General features: G+C 34.6%; 1 protein-coding gene across 9 annotated transcripts in view; it reads right to left on the bottom strand.

The window, feature by feature from the left end:
• The window catches only part of cpx (synaptic transmission protein complexin), a 1,020,744-nt gene that overhangs the window by 47,632 nt on the left and 945,266 nt on the right, over nucleotides 1–27,846 (bottom strand). For all 9 annotated transcript variants that reach the window (XR_012454131.1, XM_074114282.1, XM_074114283.1 and 6 more), the window contains one exon: nucleotides 17,970–18,133. Coding sequence is in view for 8 of the 9 variants with exons in the window: in XM_074114282.1 (XP_073970383.1) it covers nucleotides 17,970–18,133 (164 nt within the window). In the remaining variant the exon portion in view is untranslated. The remainder of the gene's footprint in view (nucleotides 1–17,969; nucleotides 18,134–27,846) is intronic.

Raw genomic sequence — 27,846 nt, 5'->3', positions numbered from 1 at the left:
ACATTTTTAGATCTGTGCACAAAATAACTATAGTTTATAATTGAGAAAAACAAAGTGTACAAGAGAACAAAATTTCATACGAATACGTCGTTCACAGTGGGCGATATAGAACGGCCATAATTTTACAGAATTTCATGACCCAAAAAATTTTCAACCCTTTTTATCTTCTACATTTCTAGATCTGTGCACAAAATAACTATAGTTAATAATTGAGAAAAACAAAGTGTACAAGAGGTCAAAATTTCATACCAATACGTCGTTCACAGTGGGAGATATAGAACGGCCATAATTTTACAGAATTTCATGACCCAAAAAATTTTCAACCTTTTATATCTTCTACCTATTTAGATCTGTGCACAAAATAACTATAGTTTATAATTGAGAAAAACAAAGTGTACTAGAGAACAAAATTTCATACGAATACGTGGGTCGCAGTGGGAGATAAAGAACGGCCATAATTTTACAGAATTTCATGACCCAAAAAATTTTCAATCCTTTATTTCTTCTACATTTATAGATCTGTGCACAAAATAACTATATTGAGAAAAACAAAGTGTATAAGAGAACAAAACTCCATACCAATACGTGGTTCACAGTGGGTGATATAAAACGGTCATAATTTTACAGAATTTCATGACCCAAACAATTTACAACCTTTCTTATCTTCTACATTTTTAGATCTGTGCACAAAATAACTATAGTTTATAATTGAGAAAAACAAAGTGTACAAGAGATCAAAATTTCATACTAATACGTGGTTCACAGTGGGTGATATAAAACGGTCATAATTTTACAGAATTTCATGACCCAAAAAATTTTCAACCCATTTTATCTTCTACATTTTTAGATCTGTGCACAAAATAACTATAGTTTATAATTGAGAAAAACAAAGTGTACAAGAGAACAAAATTTCATACGAATACGTGGTTCACAGTGGGAGATATAGAACGGCCATAATTTTACAGAATTTAATGACCTAAAAAATTTTCAGCCCTTTATATCTTCTACATTTTTAGATCTGTGCACAAAATAACTATAGTTTATAATTGAGAAAAACAAAGTGTACAAGAGAACAAAATTTCATACGAATACGTGGTTCACAGTGGGAGATATAGAACGGCCATAATTTTACAGAATTTTTTGACCCAAAAAATTTTCAACCCTTCATATCTTCTACCTATTTAGATCTGTGCACAAAATAACTATAGTTTATAATTGAGAAAAACAAAGTGTACTAGAGAACAAAATTTCATACGAATACGTGGTTCGCAGTGGGAGATAAAGAACGGCTATAATTTTACAGAATTTCATGACCCAAAAAATTTTCAATCCTTTATTTCTTCTACATTTATAGATCTGTGCACAAAATAACTATAGTTTATAATTGAGAAAAACAAAGTGTATAAGAGAACAAAATTCCATACCAATACGTGGTTCACAGTGGGTGATATAAAACGGTCATAATTTTACAGAATTTCATGACCCAAAAAATTTTCAACCCTTTATATCTTCTACATTTTTAGATCTGTGCACAAAATAACTATAGTTTATAATTGAGAAAAACAAAGTGTACAAGAGAACAAAATTTCATACGAATACGTCGTTCACAGTGGGAGATATAGAACGGCCATAATTTTACAGAATTTCATGACCCAAAAAATTTTCAACCCTTTTTATCTTCTACATTTTTAGATCTGTGCACAAAATAACTATAGTTTATAATTGAGAAAAACAAAGTGTACAAGAGAACAAAATTTCATACGAATACGTCGTTCACAGTGGGAGATATAGAACGGCCATAATTTTACAGAATTTCATGACCCAAAAAATTTTCAACCCTTTTTATCTTCTACATTTTTAGATCTGTGCACAAAATAACTATAGTTAATAATTGAGAAAAACAAAGTGTACAAGAGGTCAAAATTTCATACCAATACGTCGTTCACAGTGGGAGATATAGAACGGCCATAATTTTACAGAATTTCATGACCCAAAAAATTTTCAACCCTTTATATCTTCTACCTATTTAGATCTGTGCACAAAATAACTATAGTTTATAATTGAGAAAAACAAAGTGTACAAGAGAACAAAATTTCATACGAATACGTGGTTCACAGTGGGTGATATAAAACGGTCATAATTTTACAGAATTTCATGACCCAAAAAATTTTCAACCCTTTATATCTTCTATCTTTTTAGATCTGTGCACAAAATAACTATAGTTTATAATTGAGAAAAACAAAGTGTACAAGAGAACAAAATTCCATACCAATACGTGGTTCACAGTGGGTGATATAAAACGGTCATAATTTTACAGAATTTCATGACCCAAAAAATTTTCAACCCTTTATATCTTCTACATTTTTAGATCTGTGCACGAAATAACTATAGTTTATTATTGAGAAAAACAAAGTGTACAAGAGAACAAAATTTCATACGAATACGTCGTTCACAGTGGGAGTTATAGAACGGCCATAATTTTACAGAATTTCATGACCCAAAAAATTTTCAACCCTTTTTATCTTCTACATTTTTAGATCTGTGCACAAAATAACTATAGTTTATAATTGAGAAAAACAAGGTGTACAAGAGAACAAAATTTCATACGAATACGTGGTTCACAGTGGGAGATATAGAACGGCCATATTTTTACAGAATTTCATGACCCAAAAAATTTTCAACATTTTTTATCTTCTACATTTTTAGATCTGTGCACAAAATAACTATAGTTTATAATTGAGAAAAACAAAGTGTACAAGAGAACAAAATTTCATACCAGTACGTCGTTCACAGTGGGAGATATAGAACGGCCATAATTTTACAGAATTTCATGACCCAAAAAATTTTCAACCCTTTTTATCTTCTATATTTTTAGATCTGTGCACAAAATAACTATAGTTTTTTAATTGAGAAAAACAAAGTGTACAAGAGAATAAAATTTCATACGAATACGTGGTTCACAGTGGGTGATATAGAACGGCCATAATTTTACAGAATTTCATGACCCAAAAAATTTTCAACCCTTTATTTCTTCTACATTTATAGATCTGTGCACAAAATAACTATAGTTTATAATTGAGAAAAACAAAGTGTACAAGAGAACAAAATTTCATACGAATACGTCGTTCACAGTGGGAGATATAGAACGGCCATAATTTTACAGAATTTCATGACCCAAAAAATTTTCAACCCTTTTTATCTTCTACATTTTTAGATCTGTGCACAAAATAACTATAGTTTATAATTGAGAAAAACAAAGTGTACAAGAGAACAAAATTTCATACGAATACGTGGTTCACAGTGGGAGATATAGAACGGCCATAATTTTACAGAATTTCATGACCCAAAAAATTTTCAACCCTTTTTATCTTCTAAATTTTTAGATCTGTGCACAAAATAACTATAGTTTATAATTGAGAAAAACAAAGTGTACAAGAGAACAAAATTTCATACGAATACGTCGTTCACAGTGGGAGATATAGAACGGCCATAATTTTACAGAATTTCATGACCCAAAAAATTTTCAACATTTTTTATCTTCTACATTTTTAGATCTGTGCACAAAATAACTATAGTTTATAATTGAGAAAAACAAAGTGTACAAGAGAACAAAATTTCATACGAATACGTCGTTCACAGTGGGAGATATAGAACGGCCATAATTTTACAGAATTTCATGACCCAAAAAATTTTCAACCCTTTTTATCTTCTACATTTTTAGATCTGTGCACAAAATAACTATAGTTTATAATTGAGAAAAACAAAGTGTACAAGAGAACAAAATTTCATACGAATACGTGGTTCACAGTGGGAGATATAGAACGGCCATAATTTTATAGAACTTCATGACCCAAAAAATTTTCAACCCTTTATATCTTCTACCTATTTAGATCTGTGCACAACTATTGTCAGTATAAACTATTCTGTATGTAAAGAAAATGAGATAACTAAGCCTTTATAAAAAAGGAAAACCATCCTATAGCCTACCCAAAAAAAGTGAAGTAACCTAATCTTGATGTAAATGAGAGAATTTAGGTTAATTATAAAATGGAATTGGTCTTCCTCTAGTTAGAGTAAAGAAATGACATTGCTGCCAACTGTTTTTGCAAACAATACTTTAACCAAGAGCCGCCAGCCAGCGCCAACTGAGTGGTTGGAGGCGGCCGCGGAGGCGGCAATCTCTGTCAGTGACGTCATTTGTAATGATATCTATCTCCGACACTCCTAATTAGGTAATCAACTTACCGGCCACTTCAAAGCGGTGAGATTCGCTGCCTAATTATTAAACTGACAGATTTCTGCCGTATCGTATTTTCTCCATTGAAAATTTATGTAATTAGTACAGTTTTAAGTTGATATAAATATATTATAAGCTAATGATTTCTGTAATATTATTAATAAAATTATGAGGAAAAATTAATATAATGTAATAATGTCTAGTGAGAATTTTTAGATCAAATGTTTAACGAAGCATTATGGTACTTAGTATAGAAGCACACAACTTTTTTTTTATATTTGCAATTTTTGTAAAGAACACAGAGTATAGAAGGGAGGAAGCTCAGTGGTTAGAGTATTGGATTCCCACGCAGAGATCCAAGTTTCGAGTTTCAGTTGCGACTCCCTTAGATTTTTCTCTTTCTAAGAAGCTTATTGTAGCTCACTGTCCAGTGCATGGTTAGTGTTGTCTAGGTGCTTATCACTAGAATATCACTCACTCTCCATTCTTACTTATAAATAAATTCGCTTCACACATTCATCCCTCTACTATATACAACTATTTACATAAACTACAGCTAATGGATGGATCAGTACTCTATATTCCTGCCATCCTTATAGCTTAACCGAAATTAAAATCACGTAATCATTCTCTAATCATTTTCTTCCATTCATTCTAATCGGCTAATACTTTTAAATACATTATATTATATTTCATTGCTAGCTCTGCTACAGATTTAAGCACACAGATGTCGGTGGTGTATATTATGTCTTCGTAGAGAAATGGCGCATCTAAATACCTGTATATGTCGTCAAACATTCGTTTCCTTTCTACTACATAACGTGGACATATCATTATTATGTTTGAAATCCTCCTCCTCATTGCAATCTACACCAAAGAGGAGAGAGGACCTTTTGTTGATCCTGTGAAGATACGATCCACACACACCGCGTGGTTCGCTGTCAGCCTGCTTATTGTCGTAACAACCCATTTATTAGTGACAGTTCCCTTATAAACCATGGATGTCTAGGTAACTGATCTACACATAGTTTTATAGAATCTCCCTTTATTATCATTACTGTAATCTGTCTGCCATTTTTGTAGTGCTGCTTGCACTGGTTACTGATTATTATTTAACAACAAAATTTTGGTTGTAGTCACAAAAAGCTATTGTCCTTACTTCTCAGCTCGAGTTCTTGTTTAATTCAAGTATGTAAGGACTATTCTTACATTTACGCCAACTCGAAGAAGCCATGATTCAACGTAGAAAACCAAATTAGAGGTTTTTTTGAATAGATAATTTTTTTTTACATTTAAAAACAACTACAATTGTGTAAAAGTGATGTTTATAAAACATAAATAGCTTTTTGGTTATGTTCAATCCAAGAGTTGTGGTATTTTAAAATACCAATTTAAAAGTCGATGCATACCATTGACTGTGACAAAAAGAAATCAAAATTGCATAAAAAGTAGAGCATGCAGCAAAAAACGGATTTCAGATTTGGAATCAGCGATGCAGAAATATAAAGAAAAAGTAGTATATAAAAACAAAATTGTAGTCTAGTTTTTTCTTAGTTCTTCGCTCCCATCTTGGAAAGAAAGTAAGAACCAGACAGTCTCCTAAGGATTACTATGAAAAGTATGCTGCCTAAGGTTAAGTTTATGTTCTTTCCAAAAATTATGAACGTGTAAACTGAGTTTTAAGGTGCTCCTATGTCTACAAGAACCTCTTCCATCAAAATACTGGCCAGTGTACTCGATCTTCACTCGGATGTCTCGAGTTCCGAGACTGGCTGCCCTTAGATTTTCTCTTCATAGGATTTACAAACGAATTACAGTCAACAAGTTGAACACAACAAGAGAAACCTGTCCAAGTTTAACACACAATTTTTCAAACGCGCATCGATATTCTTCAATTAGTGAAAAACCAAAAGTAAAAAATAGAAAAATAAAGAACGCACAGTATAAGCCAACAATTATTGTTAATACAAAAACTGTAAAAGCTTTACAAGAATAAGATAAAATTAGTTTTACAAGTATTGTTATGAACAAAAAAAAGTGAAAACAAGAAGAAAACTTTTTTGAATGAAAAAGTTGAGAGAAAAACTGAGTGAAAAAAAAAGAAGAAAAACTGCAAGAAAAAGTTTGTCCTCTTAGAATTTCCAAACTAGAAACTTTACAGAACAGTGCAGCGGGAGAAGGAGGTTTTGAAACTTTGCTTAATAATTAGAAACTTTGTTTATAAAATTATCAATAAGTATTATTAAGTACTGCACTTTATTCCGTCTTACTTTTATAAAAACTTGGCCAATTTAGTGCTAGATTCATTAGGAGATGACGGAGTAATTGTACGAGAAAATACAATAGGAAATCTGTAGACAGGCTCATGGGTATAAGCAGATGATGTCAAAAGGAAGACGACTATCAAGGTGCTGGTAATGGAAAAGGGAATAACTCCAGCAGAGGCTACAGCAAGTTGGTACTTCAAGTACCTGATCCAATCAATAGGCCAGGAATCTGTCTTCTTATACAAGAAATTGTAGAATGTTTGTGAGCTATGTAACAAAGAGGAGGAAGATGGTACTCATGTGGTGGCCGTTTGTCCTTTATTTTCAAAGGTAACAGGACACTTTTGTAAAGGAAGTCTTTGATGGCCAGTTTAGCAGAAAAATGAAAGCCTTTTCCATTTGTATAAGTACATTAATTTTTGCCTTAAAATTTAACAAATTTTTATTGTTATTTGCTTAACCTATTTTTGAGAATCAATATTCTCAGTTGCTGTAGGAATGTAGTATTTGTTTTTTAGTATTGTATTCATTTGTAGTAGTATTGTGTTTCTCAGGGCAGTATCCTAGGTCCTCTTCTTTACTCCTTACATACAGCAGACATACCTCAACACCCAAATACCATTCTTTCTACCTTTGCTGACAATACTGCAATCTTATCTCCTCATTCCGATCCTCTTATCGCTACTCGGGCTCTTTAAACACACATCAACCACTTACAGGACTGGCTTATCAAATGGCGAATCAAAATACCTATACCAACTGTGGACAAAGTACGCTACCTTGGACTGCACCTAGACAAACGGTTGACATGGAATCCCCTAGATTAGACTGAAAAGACAAGAAACAAACCAACGCTACAAAACTTCTCACCAGACTACTTGACAAACGTTCGAAACTTAACCTACATAACAAAAGACTCTTATATCTACTGTTACTGCGACCCTATTTGGTCATACTGCATCGAAGTATGGGGGATCGACTAAACGTTCCAACTCACTACGCCTCCAGACATTACACAGGACTACAGTCCAAAAATACTTCGAAAACTACTTAACGCTCCGTTCTATGTATCTAACCTCACCATCTATAATTATCCTCAAAATCTCTTTCATTACAAATCTTGCTAAAACACTCGTTTTCTCAAATTCATCATTCCACTCTACAGCAGCTCATCCTAACCCTCTCATAGAACACCTATCTTCCTCCACATTACCAGGTAATCCTCGTAAGATGGCCCCGTGACCTACTCTTATCGTGAGAGCAGTATAGCAAAGTAAGTTATTGGAGTGACACCACTGGGTGCCTTCTTCACTCGTGATTTTCACGTATTTTTTTATCAGGTACTATATTTGCTTGTTGCAACAATCGTTGCAGTTGTAAATTCCAATAAAAGATTTAAAAAGAAAAAAAAAAAATTTGATTTTGTTACATATTATTTTTTATATTACTTTTATTATTGATTATATTACATTATTATCTGACACTATTGGCACCCGGAACTTTATTCAGTGCACTACCGGCCTCCGACAACACAGTGAGCTGTAAGAAGCTCCTAGGAAGAGGAAATTTAAGGGCCAGCAGCTGGATTCGAACCCGGGATCTCCGCGTGGTAATCCAATATGCTAACCGCATATCTAATCCCTTCCCTTAAATTACGAGGGTCGTTTGAAAAGTCCGTGCAAAGTCGGAGAGATAGCACCACTGGCGCGTATCGAGGTTATGTTTAGTTAGTAGCATCTCTTGGAAGAACACACACCAAGTTTCAGCCAGATCGGTCTATTTCTTTGTGTTTGGCATTCGTTTGAATCGAGGAAGTCGAGTGATTTTCAAAAAATGGACGAAAAAGAATTTCGTGTGTTGATTAAACACTACTTTATGAAAGGCAAAACGCCTCAGGAGACTAAAGAGAAGCTTGATAAACATTATGGTGACTCTGCACCTTCGATTAGAACAGTTTATAAGTGGTTTCAAAATTTTCGGAGTGGCCATATGGGCACAAGTGACGCTGAACGTTCTGGACGCCCTGTTGAGGTTACTACTCCAGAAATCATTGATAAAATCCATGATATGGTGATGGATGACAGAAGAGTGAAGGTGCGTGAGATTGCTAGTGCTGTGGGCATCTCGAATGAACGGGTACATAATATTTTGCATCAATATTTGGACATGACAAAGCTATCCGCAAGATGGGTGCCGCGATTGCTCACGCTTGACCAAAAACGAAATCGTGTGAAGTGTTGCAAGGACGGTTTGCAGCTGTTCCAGAAGAATCCGCAGGACTTTAAGCGTCGTTTCGTCACTGTGGATGAAACATGGATACATCACTACACTCCTGAGACCAAAGAACAATCTAAACAATGGGTTACCAAGGGGGAATCTGCGCCCAAAAAGGCGAAGACCGTTCCTTCGGCCGGAAAGATTATGGCGACTGTCTTTTGGGATTCGCAAGGAATAATCCTCATCAACTATCTGGAAAAGGGTAAAACTATTACAGGTGCATATTATTCATCGTTATTGGACCGTTTGAAAACCGAGCTGCAAGAAAAACGCCCACGATTTGCCCACAAAAAAGTCCTCAACGCACCAGCTGACAACAGTTGTGGTCGCAAAATTAATGGAAATAGGGTTCCAACTTGTTTCACATCCCCCCTATTCTCCAGACTTGGCTCCCTCGGACTACTATTTGTTCCCCAATATGAAGAAATGGCTGGCGGGAAAAAGATTTTATTCAAACGAGGAGGTGATTGCAGAAACGAATGGCTATTTTTCAGACTTGGACAAATCCTATTATTCGGAAGGGATCAACAAACTAGAGCAGCGTTGGACGAAGTGTATAAGCCTAAAAGGAGACTATGTAAAAAGGTTTACCCCCAAAAATTAAGTAGTTTTTATTTTTGCACGGACTTTTCAAACGACCCTCGTATAAGGTACATGAATTTTGTGTTTAAAAAGAAGAAGAAAACTTATAAATTATATGTAAAAAATCATTAGGCCATTCAATGAGTTACTTTTGTAAAAAAACAGAATAAAAATAGTTGGAAGGTGATAAATCATGTTTAAAAAAAAAGAGAAATGATAGTCAAAAAAGGACACGGGCCATTCCTTTTATTAGCAGGAAAGAGATCCTGTCATTGCCTGCTACACCTTACCAAGCCCAACTCCTCTTACTCGCTTCCTCTCTCTCTTCCACTGGCTAAAGAGTTCTGGCTGGGAAAGAGGATTTCAAGGGTGTGCAGAAATACGAACCAACGTTTGAACACGATCACTCACACCCTTGAACCCCGAACAGCATCCAAACTTCTTCAATAGAGGCTTGGAGCTATGGACCGTAGCGTGATCACTATCAATATGGTGATAGCTCCGTGATTGATTACAAGTTCAATCCATCAACCATCCTTTGACCTTCTTCTATTTTTCTCTTGTCTTTTCTCTACAGTTTCCTCATGTCTAACTTCGCTCCAATTTTTCAGGTCATCTAATAAAAAGTATTTGTATACTAGGTAGTTAGTTTTTACGAATATGCACAAATATTTGTGAAATCACAAATGTTCTAGTTTGTCATTTTGCCAGCAAGGATCTGTATTGGTTATAATTACTCCTCAGCATATAATCCCTGAATCCTATCTACGTTGTAGAACGGAAGTGGAGCAGAGTTGACTTAGAAGGTACACCCGGAACGGTGGAGATCCCCAGCTGACTGCCGTCAAGTTAAGGAAATTCTTGGCCTGTCTAAAACGTCTGTGGTTAGCTTCAGTAGGTCCCGGATCCGCCAGTTGGTTCACATTTTGACTGGACAAGCCAATTTAGCGTACCATCTTTTCAAATTGTGGCCTCACCCAGTCGCTAATCTGCGCCGGTTGTGGGTCCAATGACACTGTGCGGCACTTTGTAGAGGTGGGTCCCGTTTATTATAAAACTAGGATTCCTCGTCTTCGGGAGGCCAAATGTTTCCCACCTGGAGATTTTGTGACATCTGGTAATCTTTACCAGATCTCTCTAGGTTTATTCCAGTGCACTGGGGGCGATTGGGTCGCCATGCTCTCTAGTGTCCTGTCACTATATTATTTGTTTATTGTTCTGCTGTCCGAAAACTCTTGGACAGATTTATTGGTCTTGAAGCCCTGGTATCTCTCTTGAGATGAGGAAACAGTGGGCACTTTTGGGATTGCCTGTGTTCCTTCCCCCACGCGGAGGAACCGCCCTTTGTCACAATCCAATCTTGACATTAGGCTAGTTTTTTTATTTCATTCAAAATATTACTCAAAAATAAATCCTTCCAAATTGTTCGGTTTCAGTTCGAAGCATTTTTAAATTCCTGTTGTAACAGATTTACCTGTTTTAAATCTTAGTAATTGATAGACGATGGCTTTACTGAATCCATACTTATGCGACAGATCGAACAAACTACTTTAATCCAAGATGAAAATGGATTATTACCAACAGAAACATGTTGTATTACGACTTAACCAAGTGATTTGACAGTTAAATTTAAGATATTTCAAAAAAAGTGGAGTTAAACGAATTTGTGCAGTGAATCGTTTATACGTATCTTGTTCAACATTAGCATGTCATCTGTCCTAACTGTTTTTAGTTACTTAGTTTTCGGTCATAAAATGTTATAATTATTACGCATATTGTAGTATAATGCACTCAGAACTTAAACTGTAATGAAGATAACAATTAAAACGCTACGTACACGGAATTTTGAAAAGTTCTCGTGGCAAATAGTGCTCCTTGGTTGCAGAGAAATACCACAGATTTCGAATCTTAATTTGGACAGTGAAATATTACATACTTTCAGTCTAAATCTTAAATTAAGGATTTTTTTTTATTCGAGATGGCAGACTTTGTATCTTATATCAGTTTAATATATTAATATCTTTACAATATTATTAAAAAATACAAGTGGCAACTACTTAAAAATAGTATTGGACGATCATTTGCCAGCTACATTTTGATTAAATTATTACAAGAAAGTGCTTTGAAACCATTTATTTTTCTTATTAGATCAGCTGATTGGCTGAAAATACAAAGAGAATCTAATGGCTATGTGTATATACGTATATAAAACCATTTACAGTTAGTAGAATGAAATCAATGCGGTAATAAAATGATTACCTTATAATTACTAACCAGGGAAAAAGAAGCAGAAGTTGGCAACAGTGGTAAAATGTAGTTCTGAGTGAAATTAAACCCCGCCCAAACCATTGGAGTGGATTAAAGGGGGAAGTTAATGTTGGTAACCAACAGAAGTTAAGAGAAGTTTAAGCACAAACTGCTTGAAAGTTCCTTCCTTCTGCTTCATGCTTACTACATGGGATGAATAGATGGGAGGAGTAGAAGGGTTTATTAAGTACATGGAAGAAATAAAAGCGGTAAACTTCGTTCTTTGTACTTGAAGCAAAAGATACAATTGGAAGCATAAGCTTAATTTGTATCATTACAATGGTAAGACATTAAGCGCTAAAATGTGAAAATAGAAGAAACACTTTTAAGCTAACTGAAAGCATCCAGGCCTCAGGCGATGAAAGTGGTAGAATATCGTTAATTGTTTTTAACAATGTTGTGTTGGGGGAAAACACCTGAGTCTCTCTGGTTCTAAATATCCAAGCAAAATCATCTAAAACTTAACTGCAATTTTGTTCATCTTAAAAACAGGTGTAAAAGTTACAGATGTGCTAAATACGTTCATCTGTATTTAGTTCCCACCTGTGGCATAGCTTTCTAATAAGGCCAATATACTTTGGCAAAGTAAAGAAAAACATTGCTTTAATAAAACTACTTCAAAATTTCAAGAACAAGACAAAATTTGTAGATTTATTAAAAAATCAAAGCATTTGATTGATTACGTACTCTAACAATCAATAAAAATGCTTAAATTTTCAACAATTTATTATACCAAAGGCTTCCACTTTTTGTAGCCTCGATTGCGTTTGCGCAGTTTCCAGTTTTGACGTGAATACGTGGGACGGGAGTTCGCCCCACCCAAATAAGGCCCTTTCTAAAACTATTATTACCAATATTTCTATAACCCTTAGTCCGATTTGGATAAAATTTAGCTCGAAGAAGCGGTTAAAGCTCCTCTAAGTGGCTGTGCAGTGTCATCATGCTCTTACTCCTACTAAGAGGAAGTACTGCAATTGTTACAATTATCAATGAGTGAACCGATTTACATCAATGAATTATCGTTCGATTCAAAATCTTTGTCTCTTTGCCTTTTAGGGAGAAGTACTGTATTCGCAGTTTATTTTTCTTACTTCTCTTGAAAGGAAGTACTGAAATCGCAGTATAATTTTGCTATTTACGTACAAATACCTTCCTATTTTATTCAAAACGCTTTTTCAAAAAAATTGTTACCAGTGGTAGTTACGGTTCCGAGTTAACACCTTATCAGGTTATAATGATAGTATTGCTTATTCCAAATTTTAAAATGTGCTTGGACGTCCAGGTCGTTCGTCATCTTCAACGTTTTCGCGGCCATCTTGGAAACGCTTATACCACTCGTAAATCCTTGTTTTACTCATAGCAGACTCACCATATGCCTTTATTAACATTTCACACACTTTATTACACTTTATTTCATTTTTTACGCAAAATTTAATACAAATTCTTTGATCCATTTTTTTTTAACAAACAAAAATCGCCAAGCTCGAAAAACACGTCTAACCTTAACGGCTGCCACTTAAGAAGTAAACAATGAATATTACTGAAAATTTTATCGTACTTCAGGGGCATGTGTACCAACATAATAAAAAAAAAAATTTTACAATCAGACTCTCCAAACCCGCGAAATTTAAAAATTCCCGTTACTTTTTGAACACACCTCGTATATATGGAATATAAAATAGATAAAATTTGCACATATTTAGGACAGTTAATTATTAAAGTATTTTACTGCAAGTACTCAATTAAAGGAACTGCGTTAGAGAAATGAATAATTTACTTGTTATTAACTGTGTGTTATTTGTGCTCTCAAATACTTCTGTTAGACGAATTGAAGATTCAAATTTTGTTCTAACTTCGTGATTCAAATTGAAATAGTAATCAGAACTACACTCAACTTTTTATTTTATTTTAATGTACATATGTATGTGATTACACAGAAATAAAGGGCATAATAGAGATAAATCAGAAAAATAATGTGGAATAGAGTTAAAATAAGCTTCTATTTAGTTATGATGAAGAAATATAAATTTTATCATAATTATAACAAAAAAATTATTATAAATGAAGTGGCCAGCATAAGGGTCTGTGACATCTAATAAATTCTAAAAAATATTAATGAAATGTTGGGTACTCGCTGATTTGTGTACCTTTTGGCGTTTAATCAACCCTTATACTTAACATTTTAAACTGTAAGTTTTTGTTAAGGATACGAAACGTGACTTGATTGTGATATTGAACATTCTGGGACACAAATAGGTAAAATAAGAATAAAAACAAACAAAATAATAATAATAAAATAAATGAAGAGATATCCGAGTAAGGAGACGGAACTGTCATTTAGTACGAAACATTTGATCTGTACACAGCTATGGTTTGAACTGCCTTTAAGGCCAGCCCAGTATTCTAATAAATATTTCATAACCTTACAATCCACTTTCCTAACCCCGCCACAACCACTTCAACTTGCAACCTCCTCAAGTTTCCCGCACTCTAGGGGCCACTTTGATCTGCTAACCTCGCCCGTAACTCCACGAACAGTTATTGCTTAACTTTACACAATGGGTTTGGCCCTGCCTTCTCACACGATTTTGTTTTTTGCTTATAGTATAAAATAATATTAAATTATTTTTATGTATTGTACAAATATTGCTCTCTCTATGCTTACAAATTCCCCAAAAATACGTGCTTAAAATGTATTTATAAAATTAAAATTAGATTTGAATCGAAATGTGAAAGTCTAATAAAGAAATTAATATTATCCATATACTGGGTAACCATGGTTACAGGCTCCACCCACTTTTTTGTTTAACGGCGGGAAATTTCGAAAAAATAAAAAACACGTATTTAATCATTTTTAGTCTAGTTTATTTTCAGTGATTGGCCAATTTTTTTAAACCCCTGTGTCTCGAGATACAGCATCCAACTTTGTTTTTTCAAATGGAACGTTATATTTTTTGTTGCATATTTTTGTAGTATTTGAGCTCCTAAAAAAAACAAAACCAATTTTTTTGAAATCGTTTAGGTTTTTCAAAAGTTATGGTAATTCAAAATATGAAAAACAAATTTCAGTTTATTGTCAAAATTACGTTATTTTTTTTTTAAAGAAGCTGTTCAAAATGGGCACCTTCAACGGATAGGCAAGCCAAAACTCTGGACTTCCACGCTTTGCTTGTAGCAGCACTTATGGTGGCAAAGTCAAGATCTAGGCAGGCTAGAGTTATTCGACGTTCCAGATCTTCGACTGAAGCCACAGGATTAAGGTTACTGTACACTTTATTTTTTAGATATCCCCACAAAAAAATAGTCCATTGGGGTTAATTCCAGAGATCGAGGTGGCCATTGGATCGGACAATGAGTCCCTAAGCACTTTTCATGGAAATTTCTGTCCAGATAACCTCGAACAACTCTCGCCGGGCAACCATCTTGTTGAAAATACATATCTAGCCGACGTTGTAGATGAACATCTTCAAGCGGAACTGGCAAAATGTCTCTTAAAAAAAAAGTTAGATACCTTGCACCAGTTAAGTTCTCTCTGTAGAAGTATGGGCCGATTAGTTGATTTTTCTAAAACTCCACACCAAACGTTTGTAGAAAAAAACAACCTGAACGTCGAATAACTCTAGCCTGCCTAGATCTTGGACTTTGCCACCATAAGTGCTGCTACAAGCAAAGCGTGGGAGTCCAGAGTTTTGGCTTGCCTATCCGTTGATTGTGCCCAGTTTGAACAGATTCTTTAAAAAAAGTAAGGTAATTTTGACAGTAAACTGAAATTAGTTTTTCTTATTTTAAATTACCATAACTTTTGAAAAACTAACCGATTAAAAAAAATTTATTTTTTATTTTTTTTTAGGAGCTCAAATACTATAAAAAAGTATGCAAAAAAATATAACGTTCCCTTTCAAAAAAGAAAGTTGGATGCTGTATCTCGAGATACAGGGGTTTAAAAAAATGGGTCAATCACTGAAAATAAACTAGACTAAAAATGATTAAATACGTGTTTTTTATTTTTTCGAAATTTCCCGCCGTTAAAAAAAAAAGTGGGTGGAGCATATAACTCTGGTCACCCTGTATATATTATGTATACATATACAAAAAACGAGGGTAAATCTTAAGAATAGCTCCCCGGAGGTGTGGCCTAATTCGAAGTGATTCTGATTCGCTGTTACTATAGAACCCGCCATATTCAAATATAAATATAAAACTATTTCTTTATTTTATATTTACACTTAAATCTAGCGTGTTATATGGTAACAGCGAATCAGAATCACTTTGAATTATTTATTTAGGATTGATATTTCTATTTAAACACCCCCTGATTTATTTATTTCTTAATGGGGGGCTTCGCCCCCACACCCCCTGATTTTTTCTTAATGGGGCTTCGCCCCCTTACCCCCCTCCTAACCTACCTAATCACCCTCAATTTTTTAATTTGTGTCACAAGATTCATTACAATAATTACACAGAACAACACAAAAGAAACTTACCTTATTCTGTGGAGTCCTTTTCCTGAGGAGGGTATACTTGTCGAACTCCCTCCAGAAAATCGAACAAAATTTTATAACATTCATTACTCCATCCTCACTCACACTACAATCAAGCTTTAATTTAAAAAAAAACTGCAAATTTAAAACGCTCATACTCATAAAGTTACAAAAAAAAAGGCACCTCAAGTCACAAACAGGGCACTCGCGGGAACTGATAATACATTAAAAAGGAAGCAGTTGCTATGCAGTAAGTGTACTGCGCATGCGCGCGAAACAAGAAGTAAGAAATTCAAACAAATTATATACAGTACATTGGCGGGAAGTAGTTTAAAAACTCAACGGTAAGTGTGCTGTACTGCGCATGCCCTAAAAATAATCAGGCCACACCTCCGGGTAACTATTCTTTACATTAGCCATTTGTTTATTTGTTTTAAATTTACATTGCTACGTTTTACAAAATTTTTGGGCTAATCTAAAGAATAGCTCCCCGGAGGTGTGGCCTGTTTATTTTTAGGGGGTGGGAAGTACAGCGCACCTACCGGCGAGATTTTAAACTACTTCCCGCCAATGAACTGTTTCGGATTGTGCGAATTTCGTAACTCTTATGTTTCGCGGGCAAGCGCAGTACACTTACTGCATAATAACTGCTTCCTGTTTAATGTATTAATAGTTCCCGCGAGTGCCCTGTTTGTGACTTGAGGTGCCTTTTTTTTGTAACTTTATGAGCATGAGCGTTTTAAATTTGCAGTTTTTTTTTTAAATTAAAGCATGATTGTAGTGTGAGTGGGGATGGAGTAATGAATGTTATAAAATTTTGTTCGATTTTCTGGAGGGAGTTCGACAAGTATACCCTCCTCAGGAAAAGGACTCCACAGAATAAGGTAAGTTTCTTTTATGTTGTTCTGTGTAATTATTGTAATGAATCTTGTGACACAAATTAAAAAATTGAGGGTGATTAGGTAGGTTAGAAGGGGGTATGGGGGGCGAAGCCCCCATTAAGGAATAAATCAGGGGGTGTGGGGGCGAAGCCCCCCATTAAGAAATAAATAAATCAGGGGGTGTTTAAATAGAAATATCAATTCTAAATAAATAATTCGAAGTGATTCTGATTCGCTGTTACCATATAACCCGCTAGATTTAAGTGTAAAAATAAAATAAAGAAATAGTTTTATATTTATATTTGAATATGGCGGGTTCTATAGTAACAGCGAATCAGAATCACTTCGAATTAGGCCACACCTCCGGGGAGCTATTCTTAAGATTTACCAATTTTTGTTTTTTAAGATGGGTGCAATGTTTATTAGTCAAACTTGATGAACAGTGGAACACAGTAAATGGGTTACAGGAATCTATTCCCTGTTATACTAAATTTAAATTTGATGGCTTAAATATTACAATCAAAATGAATTATATTACCAAAACTTCTGTAATTCTTTAGTTTCTTGGTTATATTCGTGTTCTAATATCGCTCTACGTAGTCTTCATTTAAGAAAATAAGCTAACAGTATCATTTTATTTGCACATGGACGAGTTCGGACCCTAAAATAACGATCTAAAGAAGAATAAATATTTCCTGTGTATCAACCAAAAAGTATTTTTAAGCAGTTCTTGGTTTAACGAGGTATAAAATATCGTTGCTTTATCCAGCAAATTGATTCTATAATATTATAATATTAAATCATTGCTAACTTGATCCATATTGGTGGATCATTGACATTAAATATTAAAATTAAATGGTAACTAGGCTTACTACAGATAGATCTTTAAGAAAAATCTTCTGTTTTTTAATAAATTAATTAATTTCATTGAAATTACCTTGTCCCTTATTTCTTGTCTCATCTTTTCTCGTTCTTCCTCCATCTTTCTGTGCTTCTCTTTACGTCGTTCTTCTGCCTCCCGGATAGCTTCCTGTCTCTCCCTTTCCGCCTCCTCCTCCTTTTCCTTATCGTCAGAGTCATCATTATCGCCGCCAACAGCTCCTGAAAAATTTTTATACTGTTATTTATAACTGACATTTTTTTCTCCACCAATTATTATTTATATATTTAGTTTCCCATTCACTATTGCAGTGAACTAAGTAAAAGAGGGTATTGTAATCGTGCGGATTTGTTTTTTTTGAGTTTTCAAAACCGGAAGTAAACGTTTTAAGGTCCTCTGAATGAGAAAAACTGGCCTCTCTGTTCGTTTTCACCGTAACTTCAAAATCAAAAAAGACTAGAATAACGTTTTGGTCAAAATTAGTTAGTCTTATCTATAAAAGTACCATTAGGGTTTATTATACTGTCTTGCTAACTATATGCAGGGTGTACACGGAGGTGAGGCCGAAACTTCGGAAGGTGATTCTGGGCATCAAATTTTTTAAAAAAAATTCCATATTAACTATGGCTCGATTCGGCTCCGTTTTATCGATATTTTTAATTTTATGTTTTTTCAAGATACTACTGCTTTTTAGCAAACAGTCGTCTATATTTCTGAAACTATTAAAGCTACAGTAATTTCAATAAGCTCATTAGAAAGAAGGTTAAATTTCCTTTTATATAAGCTAATTTATATTCCAAAATAATAATATCGAGTATTTCATTTTGTGGCCCAAACATAAGAAATAGCAAGTTTCTAAATTTTTTCGCTCAAAATTTTGACTTCATTTTTCTTAAAAATATTATATAAGTTTAAAACGTGCACCACTCATGAAAAACATCTACATACAATCACCTTTCGAAAGGTATATCATGAGTAGTGGTTATTTTAAAAATTGATGGAGAAATCTGTGATTAATTGCAAAAAAGTAGGCCTCAAAACAGCATCGGCATTATGAAAGGAATTCACCTACCATAAGAATATAATTGTTCTGAAACATCAAATCCAGTACGATTTTTTGCAAACGTGTAATTTAATAATTAATTGATTTAAGAACTATATTCAAAAATATAAAATTTACATTATAAATAATAAAATAAAATAAAAAGAAGAAAAATGAATATGATGTTAAATGAGTGTTAGGTACTAATTTCGAAAGAAAGGATTTTTGTTTGACGAGTTTAGAACTGTGCATTATTCTTTAGTTAATTAAAAAAAATATGCTAAATAATGTGAACAAATCACAGATTTTTCTTGAACTACACAATAAACTTTTGGAATTAACAGGTTTTGAAGAAGTAAAAAATAAGCCCAAAACTTCTATCTATCGCTTTAAATTTCATTTCATTTAAAAAAATACGCCTAGGTTTTCAGTTGCATTTTTTTTACCGTGATTTAAAGTCCATTAATCTACAACTTATATTTTTACCCCGTAAATGCATTTTATTTTTAGGTAAGATATGGTCCTATTTTTTTAGCTCAATTAAGTGGCGTTTTAAGTTAAACACGGTATTAAGCTGTAAAGAGGCGTCTCTCAAACAGCTTTCGGATTTGCTTGAAAGCATTTGGCTTCCGTAAGTACTCTGACTTTTGATAGTCAAGGGAATCGATGTAAAGTTTAAGCAGCAGTGACTATGTGCCATTTGGCTTGCTAACCATTTATTGTATCTATTACAAGATTTAAATGTATTGTAAGTACTTCTTCATTCAATCTCCTTGTTAAGTATAAGGGTTGATTAAACGCCAAAATGCACACAAATCAGCAGGTAACCAACATTTCATTCATACTTCATTGATATTATTTAAGTAATTTTACTGCATTAACTTTTTATTAAATTTTTTAGAATTTATTAGATGTCACAGACCCTTATGCTGGCCATTTCATTCATTATAAGTTTTTTGATATAATTATGGTGAGTAATATCAACATAATTAGTTATAAAAATTTAAGTAATTTTACTGCATTAACTTTTCCTTCACATTTTTAGAATTTATTAGATGTCACAGATTATGAATGAACTGGCCAGCATAAGGGTCTGTGACATCTAATAAATTCTAAAAAATTTAATAAAAAGATAATGCAGTAAAATTACTTAAATAATATCAATGAAGTATGAATGAAATGTTGGTTACCTGCTGATTTGTGTGCATTTTGGCGTTTAATCAACCCTTATACTTAACATTTTAAACTGTAAGTTTTTGTTAAGGAGATTTTTTTACCTTTTGGATAGATTTTCCTTTTTGTCTATTATTTGGGTGGGGCAAACTCCCCTCCTTATGAGGCATAGCGTCGAGACTTTTAAAATACAAGTCTGAACAAAATTTCGATTCGAATCGACACTTCATTCATGAAAATCGGTTCACGTCTCGATAATTTGAAACGATTGCTATACTTCCTCTGAACAAGTGTAAGAGCAGAATGTCGTTTTAATGTTACGTAGGGAAGCCATAACCCTATGATCCTACCAAATTTTATCAAAATCGGGCCAAGATTTACAGAGAAATTAGAAATAATAATTTTGGAGGGGGCCTTACATAAAGGGGGCTAACTCCTCTCCCATTCAATGTACAGCGTCGAGACCCCCAAAAGGCACATCTACATAAAATTCCGAATCGAATGACACCTCATTCATGAAAATCGGTTTTCTCGCGTTTAGGCGCTACGCAGTTTACAAAAAAGGTAACAACAACAACAACAACAACAAGAAGAAGAAGAACAACCATTTTTGAAAATGCCGTTTTTGCTCATTTTCAGCAACTTTTTTCTCGAAATCTATTATATCTATGTTGTTGCAAAAAAATTACAGTTGTAAAGGAGGATTTGCCCTACATTTTAAAGAAAATTTGGGAATTTTATCTTTTATAGAAAAAGAGAAAAAAATTGTCAAGTTGGGAGTTTTTCAACGTTACGCTTTTTCGTGCAGTTTTTGATGATCAACCCTTATACAACTGTCCTACCGGACAGTTTTAATACATAGCTCACTTTCTTGAAATTGATTTTGGTTAAATATGCTGAGATTGAAGGTTATTTTTGAATTAGAATTTTGAGTAAAGTAATGCGTTTATTAAGAACAAATTTTTAATTTATACTATTAACTAACATTAAAGATTCGTTTCATGATTTAAATACACATTTTCTTAAATACCAGCATCATATCACATAATAACAGTAAAGCCTATATTCATTGTAGATAGAACGTGTTTAAGTTTACACATATACACACATATACTGAGTGTTTAGTAAATGTAGGTAAGGTAAACATTGTTGGGTCATCAATCCCTTCTCTCTAAAACGTTCAAAATCCCAAGGGATATAACCTAGATCGATGTGTTTGCGGTAAACGTGAATACCACATAGCCTCTAGACTAATCGAATGTTTCGAATAACATTGTCTTTGTTGTTTAAATGTTAAATTGTTGTTTAAACTATCAAAAAAACTATTTGCAAACTTGTTAATCAAATATTCATTTATTTTGAAATAAAGTAGATTTAAAGTTCTATCCTTTTTGAATTTAACTAATTTTAGTTTTAATAATTTTGATTTTTACTCTTTGCACACATTCAGCTTCTTCCTTTGGCGGATATAGATGACATTTTGCAGCCCAACAAGTTCTTGTAACCTTGATTCTCAAGCATAACTTCAGCCTTAACTCAATAGCAATCATTCTCAGGCGTTTCAAACAGTTTTTGGGTTCGAGCTTTTCTTTCATCTACTTCGTACTCTTCATCTTCTTATTCATCTTTGCTCTATATTCCTTCGTTCATAAATTCTGCCATGCCAGTTATCCCAAATTTGTTTCTTTCTTTTCAGTAACTTCGTTTTACATCATATTTGCTGTCTCTTCTTAGCCGACTTCGACGCTTCTATTCATTACTACAATATATTATTTTCTTGTGTTTTTCACCTCCTTCTCGCCCGGGTTTTACTTTCCGTTACTTTGTTTTCTTTACCTTAATTTTTGATTCATTGCTATCGTTTTCCATTCACTTCGCTGTACTTCTAACCTGGATATTACTGTTACCGCTGCATGTTCATACTTATGTATGTATACATCGTCGTTGTGATAATTCATTTATTTTGTTAATATATTTTATTGGCAGCGCCTGATAAGGGTTTGCATTCCTTGATATTGGCAAGTTTTCTTAAACATATATTTTTTGACGTTAGAAATAAGGAAAACCATTCTTTAGAAAACAAAAATGGATCTATTACACTCTTATTTAATAAGTATCAAATAAAAAGGGTCTATTGTTATATTTTTTTTTTTTTTTACAAAGCCTAATCAATGATTGCATTCACCCTAATGCGTTTATTAAATCGTCGAAGAAGTCGTAGAGCTTACAGCCAACCACTAAGAAGAAGGAATCTACGAGGGTAGTTTGAAAAGTCCGTGCAAAAATAAAAACTACTTAATTTTTTGGGGTAAACCTTTTTTATTTTTCAACATAGTCTCCTTTTAGGCTTATACACTTCGTCCAACGCTGCTCTAGTTTGTTCATCCCTTCCGAATAATAGGATTTGTCCAAGTCTGAAAAATAGCCATTCGTTTCTGCAATCACCTCCTCGTTTGAATAAAATCTTTTTCCCGCCAGCCATTTCTTCAAATTGGGGAACAAATAGTAGTTCGAGGGAGCCAAGTCTGGAGAATAGAGGGGATGTGAAACGAGTTGGAAACCTATTTCCATTAATTTTGCGACCACAACTGCTGAGGTGTGAGCTGGTGCGTTGTCGTGATGGAAAAGGACTTTTTTGTGGGCCAATCGTGGGCGTTTTTCTTGCAGCTCGGTTTTCAAACGGTCCAATAACGATGAATAATATGCACCTGTAATAGTTTTACCCTTTTTCAGATAGTCGATGAGGATTATTCCTTGCGAATCCCAAAAGACAGTCGCCATAATCTTTCCGGCCGAAGGAACGGTCTTCGCCTTTTTTGGCGCAGATTCCCCCTTGGTAACCCATTGTTTAGATTGTTCTTTGGTCTCAAGAGTGTAGTGATGTATCCATGTTTCATCCACAGTGACGAAACGACGCTTAAAGTCCTGCGGATTCTTCTGGAACAGCTGCAAACCGTCCTTGCAACACTTCACACGATTTCGTTTTTGGTCAAGCGTGAGCAATCGCGGCACCCATCTTGCGGATAGCTTTGTCATGTCCAAATGTTGATGCAAAATATTATGTACCCGTTCATTCGAGATGCTCATAGCACTAGCAATCTCACACACCTTCACTCTTCTGTCATCCATCACCATATCATGGATTTTATCAATGATTTCTGGAGTAGTAACCTCAACAGGGCGCCCAGAACGTTCAGCGTTACTTGTGCCCATATGGCCACTCCGAAAATTTTGAAACCACTTATAAACTGTTCTAATCGAAGATGCAGAGTCACCATAATGTTTATCAAGCTTCTCTTTAGTCTCCTGAGGCGTTTTGCCTTTCATAAAGTAGTGTTTAATCAACACACGAAATTCTTTTTCGTCCATTTTTTGAAAATCACTCGACTTCCTCGATTCAAACGAATGCCAAACACAAAGAAATAGACCGATCTGGCTGAAACTTGGTGTGTGTTCTTCCAAGAGATGTTACTAACTAAACATAACCTCGATACGCGCCAGTAGTGCTATCTCTCTGACTTTGCTCGGACTTTTCAAACGACCCTCGTATACTAGTTTTAGTTGGGCAAAGGTACACTGTGATGTTAAAGCTAATGAAATGCTAGACAAGCTTAAAAGGATGTTACCGATTTAAGATCTGAGATTACAATGCAAGCCTTGTGGAAATGGCCGCGACATATTACAATAACAGCAAATAAGGATGCATTTTATAAGTCCATGATGCCTGAATTAGCCAAACGATCATGATTTAAAGGACATGCTATGCAAAAAGAGTGTTATGACAATAAGTTGGTTGAGATCTAGTCAAACAGTTTGTGGTATTGAAGAAGAAGACCCCCAAACATATGAAAATGATGTACTACACAAGTGATAAAAAAGAAATGTTAGAAACATCATACAAGTATCTACTCAGGAAATTATCTTCTGCAGCAACATTAATGAACTCAAACCTGTTGTAGACTTTAATAATACGAGATGTGGCTATTAAGTAACGAGACTGATGCTGCTACAGAAGAACTATGCATGTTTCGCCAAATCCTAACGACCGAACTGCTGTGCACAGCTGTCGTGCAGCGTCGTTTGTGTAAGAGGTGTTAGTTTCGTTTTGCCGAAAACATGATACTACACATGTAGTAGAGCAACGAATTGTCGTGAAATTTCACATGAAACTTGGTAAAACCTCTACTGAACTTATCTTTTATTAAAAGAAGTTTATGGCGATGAATGTTGAAACATGTGCGCAAGTTTTTGAGTGGTTCAAGCGTTTCCAACTTGGCTGAGAAGACTTCGGAGATGATGACCGCCCGGGTCGCCCTTCCACGTCCAAAACGGATGAAAATATCGATTATAATTAATCAAACATTACTACCGTAAGGTGCTTGGCTCAACTCCGTGAAAGAGTAAGGAAAAAACGACCCGATTTGTGGTAGAACAAGTCACGAGGTTCTCCATCAAGACAACGCGCCGGCTCGCACTGCATTGTCTGTCAAGAACAGTTTCTAGCCAAGTACAACATCCCAGTTTTAGGCCACATCCGCCTTATTCGCCTGACCTGGCCCCACGTGACTTTTATCTGGTTCCCCAAAGTCAATTCTGCATTAAAAGGAACGCGATTTCTGTCCTTTGAAACTGTAAAAAAAAAAGCGGCACGCGTCAGGCAGGAGCTGACAGAAAAAGACTTCCAGCACTGTTTCGAAGAATGGTAAATTCGCATGGAGCGTTGTAGGGATAGGGGAGGGGTGTATATTGAAGGTGATAATAACTAAATATGTATAAATTTAAAATAAAATGTTTTACAGCAATAGTCTCGTTATTTAATAGCCACACCTCGTAAGTAAAGAATGTTCTTAAATCGTCTAAACCAAAAGGGACGAACGCGGAAATAGATTAAGGAGGCAGAGATATTGTCTACTACCACCGTCGGGTTACAAAAGAACGAAACAACTTCTTATTTACGTACCTATATTTGCTTTTTCACTAAAAGAAAGAGAACAACAAAAACTAATACAATAAAAAGTTGAATGTTACTTAAGTTTTATCGCTAAAGAAAAGTTTAAAATTCATTTAGAATTTGATAATACTATTATTAAAAATAAGCGCAAAACAAATCTGGAATATTCCAGTTAATTGTGCAAGTTAACTTCATTTTGAAAGGATGAATCGGAGTCTGCCACTCTCTTAGCTAACTTTCTTAATATATTGCCATAATAACTAAAATATGTCATTTATTACTACCATTACTACTTTGGTTTGTACATTATAGAATATATTTCATTAAAAAACTTATTTCAATAAAACCTCATTGCAAGTTGTCTGACAAATAGAAAGTTTCGGAGAGCATTAAATTAGCCATTAACTAAGAGGAATAAAGAATTTAAAATATGTTTAGTAGTTCAAGAGATGGGCTATTAAACTTAATGAAACCAAGTCTCAAAATATCACCTTCACTCTTCGACGCATTACTCTTCCTCCAGTCATCTATAACCTAACACCTCTACCAGTAGTGAACGTTGCCCGCTACCTTGGGCTTTACTTAGACCGAAGACTTTCTTGGAACCCCCACACTAGACTTAAAAGAACAGAACTGAACAGACGCTATCGACTACTTAAAAGACTCTTAGACGACAGATCAAAACTCTCTCTGGACAACAAAAGACTAATTTATACATCTATTTTAAAACCAATCTGGGCGTATGGAATAGAGCTGTGGGGCTCAACCAAACGCTTCAATCTTCAAAGGATTTAATCTCTTCAATCTAAAATTCTTCGAACTATTGTAAACGCTCCTTTTTATGTCTCCAACCTGACTATACACACTGACCTTAACATCCCTTTTGTCACACAAGTTTTTTTTTTTTTTTTTTTTTTTTTTTTTCCCTTTCTTTCTTGGCATCGGTAGCACCATACAGCCAGCATATCATTTATTTGTACATAAATAACAGAAATTTAGTTTTTAAACCTTTATGTTTTTATAATTCATTAGTGCCTAAAATCTGTTAAACTTTAATACCTGCCTCTACCATAAAACCATATAATATTTCATATAACTTTACATTATTACTGCTCAAAATGCACATATAATTATAAGGGGAAGTTAGCTCCTTTTCAAGGCGGTTGAAAAACTCTTTTCTTTGTATGTCATGCTTCGCACACTCCATGATGATGTGCTCAGCGCTATCCACCTCATGGCATCTATCGCACAAGTCATTATTCACCTTCCCAATTTTATATAAATATTCACCGCAAATAGCGTGGTTCGAACGCAACCGGCACATACTGCTTATAAATCTTTTATTAGTGTTCTCAAAATTTCTAAACCAGAGCTTTCTCTGGCCTGCGACCGGATTATATTTTTTGTAGAAAGCACCTTTTTCGTTTGCGTATAATTGACTCCAACTCGCCACCGCTCTTTGTCGGCTCAATGTGTTAACGTCCTCGTTAGTAAGTCTGTAGTCTGTAGTCTGTCCATCCACTGTGGCTTCCCTAGCCAGATCGTCCACCTTCTCATTAAGCACTATTCCAACATGACTTCTGATCCAGACGAACTTCACCATCCTATCTGCGGCTACTATTTCTCTGTTCAACTCTAGAATTTCCACCAGTAAATGAGAATTATTTATAGAAAATTTAAAATTTTGCAATTTCTGTAATGAACTATTGCTGTCTGTGTAAATTACGGTTTTTTTGTGGTTAAGTGTGTTGATATACCTCAAAGCCTCTTTTATAGCGTACAGTTCCGCGCTGTATACCGTACATTGTGGTGCAAGTTTGAATTTAGCCCCATATTCTAATTGAGGATCATAAAACGCAGCTCCAGTACGACCATCTAATTTAGAACCGTCTGTGTACAGAGTGTAGTAATCTGAGTGTTTTTCATAATTGGCATTAAATATTATTTTTGAAACGTAAGATGGTTTATCTCTATTGTCGAGTAGGAATTCGATATTGAGTGTTTGTATGAGATTACTGTAATTTGTTTTAAATATTGGAGCTATTTCGCTACTGTACATCTGTGCGCGAATATGTGATAATTCTGTAAAACTATTCACCAACAAGGGTGTTATTTTCTTCTGCCAATAATTAGCAGAGAGGACCTTTACCGATAGATGGCAGAGTTTACCGCATATTGGACTTGATTTGGACATTAATTTGATCATGTAACGATCGGCTAACATTTGTCTTCTCACCGACAACGGCATTTCGCCAGCTTCATTTAGCATTACGTCCACTGGAGTACTATTTAAATCTCCTAAACTGGTTCTTATGCTTTTATTTTGAATCACATCCAATTTTTTCAATCTACTTTTACATGCTCCTCCGTAGAAAATCGAACCAAAGTCTATCACCGAACGTATGGTAGCTTTATAATATAGAAGCGCAATTACTGGGTCGGCCCCTTTTTTCATATAACAGATAGATCGTAATACATTCATATATTTTTCTGTTTTATTGATTACTTTTACTATGTGCGAATTCCAGTTCAATTTTTTATCTAGGACCAAGCCCAGGAAAGTTATCTCGTTATTAACTGGAAATGTGATCCCTCCCAAGGATAGTCACACAAGTTGCTAAAACAAGATACAGAAAACTCCACTTCAACCTGCAATCTCATATAAATCCTCTAGCTAAAAATCTTTTTTCTAGAACTCTTCCTGACAACCCGACAAGACGCCTTAAGAGACAGTGGCCTCGTGATCTCCTCTCAAGTGAAGAGAGCGA

This window comes from Rhodnius prolixus, unplaced genomic scaffold (genome assembly GCF_049639745.1).
Source record: "Rhodnius prolixus isolate KJV_2025 unplaced genomic scaffold, Rpr scaffold_7, whole genome shotgun sequence".
Classification (NCBI taxonomy): Eukaryota; Metazoa; Arthropoda; class Insecta; order Hemiptera; family Reduviidae; genus Rhodnius; species Rhodnius prolixus.
Note: the sequence above shows the minus strand (reverse complement) of the source record. Positions and strands in the feature narration are given on the sequence as shown.